Raw genomic sequence first — 8420 nt, forward strand, 5'->3', positions numbered from 1 at the left:
GTTGCTTAATAACGGTCCCTTGTTCTGGCTCTGTGAGCCCAATCTTGGGTACTGGTGATGAGTGTAACTCTGGCCCTGGGCTCAGGTTGCTGCTGCTTAATGCCAGGTCAGTGGTAAATAAAGCTCTCCTCATCCGGGATTTGATCCTGGATGAGGATGCCGACTTGGCATGTATTACTGAAACCTGGCTGGGCCCAGAGGGAGGTGTTCCTTTCTCTGAAATTTGCCCAGCCGGGTTTCAGATATGGCATCAACCTCGACCCCAGGGAAGGGGGGGAGGAGTGGCTATTATAGCCAGGGAGAGCCTTTGCCTATGTAGACTCATTGCTCCAGAAATTGCGGGTTGCGAGTCTCTCTTGATGAAGTTGGACTTAGGGGTTCAGGTGGGCTTATTTCTCACATACCTGCCTCCCAGCTGCGTGTCAAAAGCCCTGCCTGTGCTACTCGAGGAGGTAGCCGGGTTGGCGGTGGAGTTCCACGGACTCATTGTCCTGGGGGACTTCAATCTGCCGTCGCCGGTGAAACCTCTGGGTTGGCACAGGAGTTCATGGCCACCATGACAGCCATGGACCTGACTCAAGTAGTTCAGGGTCCGACTCACGAAAGAGGGCATGCACCTGACATGGTATTTCTTCCCGAGCAATTGAGTAATGGTCTGAGACTAAGGGGCTTAGAAGCATTGCCTTTGTCATGGTCAGACCATTTTCTACTACGGCTTGACTTCCTGGCTCCAATCCTTCCCCGCAGGGAGGCGGAACCAATTAAGCTGTTCCGCCCCAGACGCCTGATGGACCCAGAGGGCTTTCAGACGGCGCTTGGGGTTATTCCAGAGGCACTCATCCACAGTTCAGCGGAGTCTCTTGCGGAGGCCTGGAACAGGGCTGCGGCGGAGGCTCTTGACCGGATTGCACCTTTGCGACCTCTCCGTGGCGCTAGACCCCGTAGAGCCCCATGGTTCAACGAGGAGCTCCAGGAGTTGAAACGCCATAAGAGATGTCTAGAGAAGTGATGGAGGAAGAGTAGGTCTGAATCTGATCGAACACTTGTAAGAGCTTTTATTAAGACTTACAAAGTGGCGCTCAAGGCGGCAAGATGCGCGTACCATGCCGCCTTGATTGCATCAGCGGAATCCCGCCCAGCCGCTCTGTTTAGGGTGACCCGCTGCCTTCTTAACCAGGGGGGAGTTGGGAAGCCCTTGCAGAGCAGTGCCAAGGATTTTAACATGTTTTTCGCTGATAAAGTTACTCAGATCCGGGCTGATCTCGACTCCAATTGGAAAACAGAGTCGACTGACAACAAGTCAGTCAAGGTGACTGGGGCATGTACTTGTCCACCTGTCTGGGAAGAGTTTGATCTGATGACACCTGATGAAGTGGACAAGGCCATTGGAGCTGTGAGTTCCGCCACCTGTTTACTGGATCTGTGTCCCTCCTGGTTGGTCTCGGACAGCAGGGAGGTGCCACGGAGCTGGGTCCAGGAGATTACCAACGCTTCCTTGGGGAGGGGAGTTTTTCCAACACTCTATAAAGAAGCGCTCGTGCGCACCCTCCTCAAGAAGGCTTCCCTGGACCCAGCCGTACTTAATAACTATCGTCCAGTCTCCAACCTTCCCTTTATGGGGAAGGTTGTTGAGAAGGTGGTGGCACTCTAGCTCCAACGGTCCTTGGAAGAAGCTGATTATCTAGGTCCCCAGCAGTCGGGTTTCAGGCCTGTTTACAGCATGGAAACTGCTTTGGTCGCGTTGATGGATGATCTCTGGCGGGCCCGGGACAGGGGTTTATCCTCTGTCCTGGTGCTCCTTGACCTCTCAGCCGCTTTCGATACCATCGACCATGATATCCTTCTGCACCGGCTGGAGGGGTTGGGGGTGGGAGGCACTGTTCTCCAGTGGTTCTCCTCCTACCTCTCTGGCCGGTCACAGTCGGTGTTAGTGCGGGGTCAGAGGTCGGCTCCGAGGTCTCTCCCTTGTGGGGTGCCTCAGGGGTCGGTCCTCTCCCCCCTGCTATTTAATATCTACATGAAACCGCTGGGTGAGATCATCCAAGGACATGGGGTGAGGTATCATCAATACGCTGATGATACCCAGCTTTACATGTCCACCCCATGTCCAGTCAACGAAGCAGTGGAAGTGATGTGCCGGTGCCTGGAGGCTGTTGGGGCCTGGATGGGTGTCAACAGACTCAAACTCAACCCGGATAAGACGGAGTGGCTGTGGGTTTTGCATCCCAAGGACAATCCCATCTGTCCGTCCATTACCCTGGGGGGGGAATTATTGACCCCCTCAGAGAGAGTCCGCAACTTGGGCGTCCTCCTCGATCCACAGCTCACATTAGAGAACCATCTTTCAGCTGTGGCGAGGGGGTCGTTTGCCCAGGTTCGCCTGGTACACCAGTTGCGGCCCTATCTGGACCGGGACTCATTGCTCACAGTCACTCATGCCCTCATCACCTCGAGGTTCGATTACTGTAATGCTCTCTACATGGGGCTACCTTTGAAAAGTGTTCGGAAACTTCAGATCGTGCAGAATGCAGCTGCGAGAGCAGTCATGGGCTTACCTAGGTATGCCCATGTTTCACCATCACTCCGCAGCCTGCATTGGCTGCCCATCAATTTTCGGTCACAATTCAAAGTGTTGGTTATGACCTTTAAAGCCCTTCATGGCACTGGACCAGAATATCTCTGAGACCGCCTCCTGCCGCACGAATCCCAGAAACCGATTAGGTCCCACAGAGTGGGCCTTCTCCGGGTCCCGTCAACTAAACAATGTTGGTTGGCGGGCCCCAGGGGAAGAGCCTTCTCTGTGGCGGCACCGACTCTCTGGAACCATCTCCCCCCAGAGATTAGAACTGCCCCTACTCTTCCTGCCTTCCGTAAACTCCTTAAAACCCACCTTTGCCGTCAGGCATGGGGGAATTGAAACACCTCCCCCGGGCATGTTCAATTTATACATGGTATGCTTGTGTGTGTGTCTGTTAGTATATGGGGTTCTTTTAAAGCTTTAAATATTTTAATGTTATTTGGATTATTTATGATTTGTTCTATGTTGTTGTGAGCCGCCCCGAGTCTTCGGAGAGGGGTGGCATACAAATCTAAATAATAAATAAATAAATAATAAATAAATATTTGCTCCCAACTAGTATATTATGTTCACAGAAGGCTTCATTTTAACAGAAGGCTACAATTGTTTGCATGTTTCTTTGGCTATAAATGCCAACCAGCAGTGGAATTTATTAAATATCTTGCTAAATATCTGTCCAGTCACTAAAGTATCATACATTTGCTGATTCCTCTAGTTCAAAGTTTCAAAATGTATATTAGGATATTACTTAATGTTCAATTTTATAAGAGTTCTGTTTTAAGAGAACTGTCTGAGACAGCTTATTTACAATGTAAATAAGAGGCTGCCACAAAGAAGGGGGAGTCAACTTATTCTCCAGAGCACCTGTAGGACAAGAAGCAGTGGGTGGAAACTAATCAAGGAGAGAAGCAACTTAGAAGCAAGGAGTGAATGTGAGAACAATTAATCCATGGAATTACTTGCCTCTAGAAGTTATGAATGCTCAAACACTGGAAGTTTTAAAGAAGATGTTGGATACCCACTTGTCTGTAGGGTTTTCTGCCTAAGCAGGGGGTTGGATTAGAAGACCTCCACGATCCCTTCCATCTTGGTTGTTAGAAAATGTTTCACATTTTAAAATATCTGTACAAGCCACAAAAGACATCTCTTTAGAGAAACATTTTCCCACCTTGTAGACAATACTTCCAGAAACTGGGAACAACCATAAACAACTTCTACATCTAGTATCCAATATCCAGTATCTAGTTCAGGAAACACAGATCAGTTTGAAATGCCTTGATTGTTAATGAATTATCTACCTTCAATCTCTCTAGGACTTTCAGCTGACTTGCACCCAAGGAGGTTGTTTTGATTTTTTTTTTTTTTGCAAAAGCAAAACCAACATCATTTAGAAGCAATTACAAATGCCTTCAATGAGAATTTAAAAAATACAATATTTTTATTTCATTTTTTATTTATTCATTTGTCCAATACACAATACATATGGAAGAGAATAGACATGAAGTAATATATATAAAGATAATATGTAAAAATAGAGGAGAAGATAAATGAAAGGAAGAAAATATATATGATATATGAGATAAAGGAAAGACACTAGTGCACTTATGTACGCCCCTTACTGACCTCTTAGGAATCTGGAGAGGTCAATCGTGGATAGTCTAAGGGAGAAATGTTGGGGGTTGACACTATTGAGTCCGGTAATGAGTTCCACGCTTCGACAACTCGATTGTTAAAGTCATATTTTTTACAGTCAAGTTTGGAGCGGTTAATAGTAAGTTTGAATCTGTTGCATGCTCTTGTGTTGTTGCGGTTGAAGCTGAAGTAGTCATTGACCGGTGGAGGAGTGAAGGGCTCTTCTGGTGAAATATCTTTGGACATTTTCAAGGGTGTTGATGTCCGAAACATCCAATTAGAAAAAGCCATACTTTTCTCTCCTTCTTTCTTCCCCGCTCCTTCCCCACGGTGGAAATCCAATCCAGTCAGTTTTTAAAGTCACGCTGCATTTTGGAGTGGGGGGGAGGGGGGAAATTAGCCGGTTGGGTTTTCTCTTTCTCTCGAGGGTGGAAATCCAATCCAGTCAGTTTTTAAAGTCATGCCGCATTTTGGAGTCAGGACAAATGATCAAGGTCTGGTCACCTTATTCTAATTGCCAATTCCAGCGCAGAGGTCAGACCTCCGCGCTGGAATTGGAAACTTGTGGGCAGACAAATCTCCTGCGCTATAGCGCACAACTCACAGTAGAGGGAACACTGCTCCAGAGGCTTTCCTGGAGATTCCAGGAGGGTAAAAATGGCCTCCTTGGGCTTCAGAGGCTCTCAGGAGGCTGAAAATGGGCCTATTTCTGTACTTCCGATAGAACCATCTGTACTTCTGGTAGACCCATTTTTCACCTTCCCAAGCTCCAGAGGCTTTTCTTGAGCCTCCAGAATGGTGAAAATGGTTCCCCCCTGGGCTCCAGAAGCACCCCTGGACTACTGGTAGGGCCATTTTTCACCTTCCCAGAGACTCTGCATTAACGTGGCATCGAAAACGGGTTGTATGGAGACTCCTGGGAGGGGCAGGGTGGGCAACCAGTTCAGTGAACCAGATTAAAATTAACATCCAGTCCACCTGAACCGATCTGAACTGGCTGAATCCTACCTTGCACCATGCCATTTCAGTCTTGGTTGAGAATGGGGAGTAAGAGAAAGAGAGAAGTCATCACATTGTGATGTGATTCAGGGCTCAGTTCTTTCCCACTCGTGATTGGCATCCACATCAGAGCATTAGGTGAAATCATGCATTGGCAAAGAGAAAGATATTGCTGAAGTTATTACTATCAATAATTTGTCCTTTAAATGCTGGCTTTGTGAACCTTCTGGCAATATGAAATAACTGGTAAATAGATTAAAGAGTACATTCTGAAAAATATATAATGTACCTGGTAACCTTATTAGAGATAGGAAAAGCACTTGATATAGCACAAATTTAATTTGTGGAACATGTTATAAAAGTGGGTTCTCATCACACTTTCAAGCATAGTTCCCTCTAAGCTGAGCAGTGAGCAATCGCTCACTTAAAAATCATCATCAACTCAGAGTTTTCCAAACCTGCCCAGAAGCCGAGAGGGAAAGAGTGAGAGGGAAGGAGAGAGAGAGGAAGAGAGGAAGAGAGAGAAACAGATAGAAAAAAGAGAGGAAGGAAAAGAGAAAGAAAAAGAATGGGAGTAAGGAAGAGAGAAAGAAAATCAAAATCTAGTTTGAAACTAGCTCAACTATTTAAGTGGCATTTTGATATTGATAGAGTTGCCCTATTATGAGCTCACTGTTATAGACACACAGTACAGTATTTTATTTTGAAATTCTCTGAGGCAAAACAGGGTGGGTTTTTTGTTTGTTTGTTTGTTTGTTTATTTGTTTGTTTATTTGTTTATTTATTTATTTATTTATTATTTCTGTGCCGCCCAGTCCCGAAGGCACTGCCGCTCAGACACTATACTTTTTCGCCCCCCCCCCAAAAAAAATTAGAGGTAACACTGCTTTCAAGGCCTTTGAAAGACTCTGAAAACTACATCTAAGTAGCAGTATATACCACTAAACTATTTGTCATACTCATGTACTGTGAAATTTAGGATGAACTGCCTTGGAAAATTCCATGGATTTGAATGCCCCGGATTAAGATATTTTTTAGAGATTAAAACATCAATTCCATTTCATCCACAATAAAAATAAATATTAATAAAGGGAACAAAATTGGTACAGAGGACTAGATTTTCCTATGTTGTAAAGTTGTTGATTTCAATGTCAATATTAAATGTATTTATTACAACAGTATTTATGCATTTAAAATAAGATCAATACATTAAAAACTTATTTTGGTTATTGTACTTAACCGATATTTAAGAAAACTGTTTGTTGATTTTACATGGGCTATAATATATAATGTAAATGTATTACGTGGCCTGAGTTTTGTATTGGTTAAACAGTCTCCGCCTTTTGGTCTATAAACCGCTAAAAAACACAGCTTGTCATTCCCTTTTAATTGACAGCTGCCATTAGGGGCTGATAGCTATTAAAAATTGGATAATTCTTCTTTAGAGATAAAATTGTATTTATTGATCTCAAAAGTAGATATATAATTATTACCAGAGCCCCAAGAAAACTGTACAGCATAGTGGTTTAATATTTACTGGTACACAATGGTAAAGAAAATATTTTCTTCTCTAAACCTGAGCAGTGGTTCTTAAAAACATGATATTTGTTCAACATGAAATTTCTTTTCTAGGATATTTCTGAAGGCCCCTCTTACCTCCTGGTTCCTCATGCTGTAGATTAATGGGTTGAGCATGGGGGTCACAACTACATAGAACACTGAGGCCATTTGGTCTAGGAGAAGATTCTGTCTAGAGCTTGGTCGCATGTACATAAAAATAAGACATCCATAGAAAATGGTGACGACCGTGAGGTGAGATGTACAAGTGGAGAAGGCTTTCCTTTGGCTTGCAGCAGAATGGAGTTTTAAAATAGTGATCAGGATATAAGCATAGGAAGTGAGTACAATGAAGCTTGTTGTAAATAAATTGAAACCAACAAATACAAATATCAAGAGATAATTGAGACTGAAATCTGAGCAGGAAAGAGCAAAAAGAGGAGGACCCTCACAATAAAAACTCTTAATGAGATTTGGGCCACAGAAGGACAGTCTAGTTGCAGCTATTGTGTGAATGGAAGCATTAATGAATGCAGCAATGCAGGAAATTGTTAATAGCTGAACACACTTCCATTGGGACATTATCATCATGTAGAGTAGAGGACTGCAGATTGCCACATAGCGATCATAAGCCATCATAGCTAGAATATAACACTCTATGGTCGCAAAAAGGGCATAAAAGTAAAGCTGAGTTAAACAACCCTCATAGGAAATAATCTTCTTTTCTTTTAAAAGATTGGATAGGAATTTTGGAGTGATACATGATGAATAACAAATATCCAAAAAAGATAAGCTGGTAAGAAAAAAGTACATTGGTGTGTGGAGAGAAGGACTGATCCTGATTATGATAATCATGCTTAGATTTCCTACCACGGTTAGGGCATAAACAGCAGAAAATGCCCCAAAGAGGATCAGCTGCAACTTTGAGTCCTCTGTTAATCCAGTGAGTATGAACTCTGTCACCTGTTTGACGGAGTGATTATATGTGACCTGTCCCATGTCATCACAGTAACACTTCAGTCAATTTCCCTTTGTTTTTCTAATATTTGTAATGTAGTCTGTGATCAGAATCAATTTTTAACTTCCTAGAAAAAAAGAAACAGAAGTTGGAAGACCTTTGATGAAAGGTCAAGTATGGTAATAAAATAATAATATAACATTCAGTAAATTAAGGGAACCCGAGAGTGATGTAAATAGATATACATGTATAATTTTGTTCTTTATATTTTAAGATGAATACTAAAGTAAGCATTAAGGGAATTCAAATGTGTATACTAGAAGATCCATAGAAACATAAAAAATTGTTGGCAGAAAAAGACCTCATGGTCCATCTAGTCTGCCCTTATACTATTTTCTGTATTTTATCTTAGGATGGATATATGTCTATCCCAGGCATGTTTGAATTCAGTTACTGCAGATTTACCAACCACGTCTGCTGGAAGTTTGTTCCAAGCATCTACTACTCTTTCAGTAAAATAATATTTTCTCACGTTGCTTCTGATCTTTCCCCCAACTAACCTCAGATTGTGCCCCCTTGTTCTTGCTGTTCATTTTCCTATTAGGTTCCTATGTAACATGTACTTGTTTCTATGTTACATGTATGTCTTATCTATTTTTTGTATTTATGGTATGAATAAAAAAAATGTTTTAAAAA

General features: G+C 43.1%; 1 protein-coding gene across 1 annotated transcript; it reads right to left on the reverse strand.

Annotated features, from left to right (window-relative positions):
* Nucleotides 1-6799: 6799 nt before the first annotated feature.
* On the reverse strand, nucleotides 6800-7765 carry LOC139165520 (olfactory receptor 8D4-like). The gene has a single exon (XM_070748737.1). It carries the CDS (start codon nucleotides 7763-7765, stop codon nucleotides 6800-6802), a length of 966 nt encoding a protein of 321 aa, XP_070604838.1.
* Nucleotides 7766-8420: the final 655 nt, after the last annotated feature.

This window comes from Erythrolamprus reginae, chromosome 1 (genome assembly GCF_031021105.1).
Source record: "Erythrolamprus reginae isolate rEryReg1 chromosome 1, rEryReg1.hap1, whole genome shotgun sequence".
In the NCBI taxonomy this organism is placed as follows: domain Eukaryota; kingdom Metazoa; phylum Chordata; class Lepidosauria; order Squamata; family Dipsadidae; genus Erythrolamprus; species Erythrolamprus reginae.

Bases quoted from the DNA above. Each gene is read 5' to 3' on its own strand.
- LOC139165520 (XM_070748737.1), bottom strand. From the start codon at position 7,765: ATGGGACAGGTCACATATAATCACTCCGTCAAACAGGTGACAGAGTTC.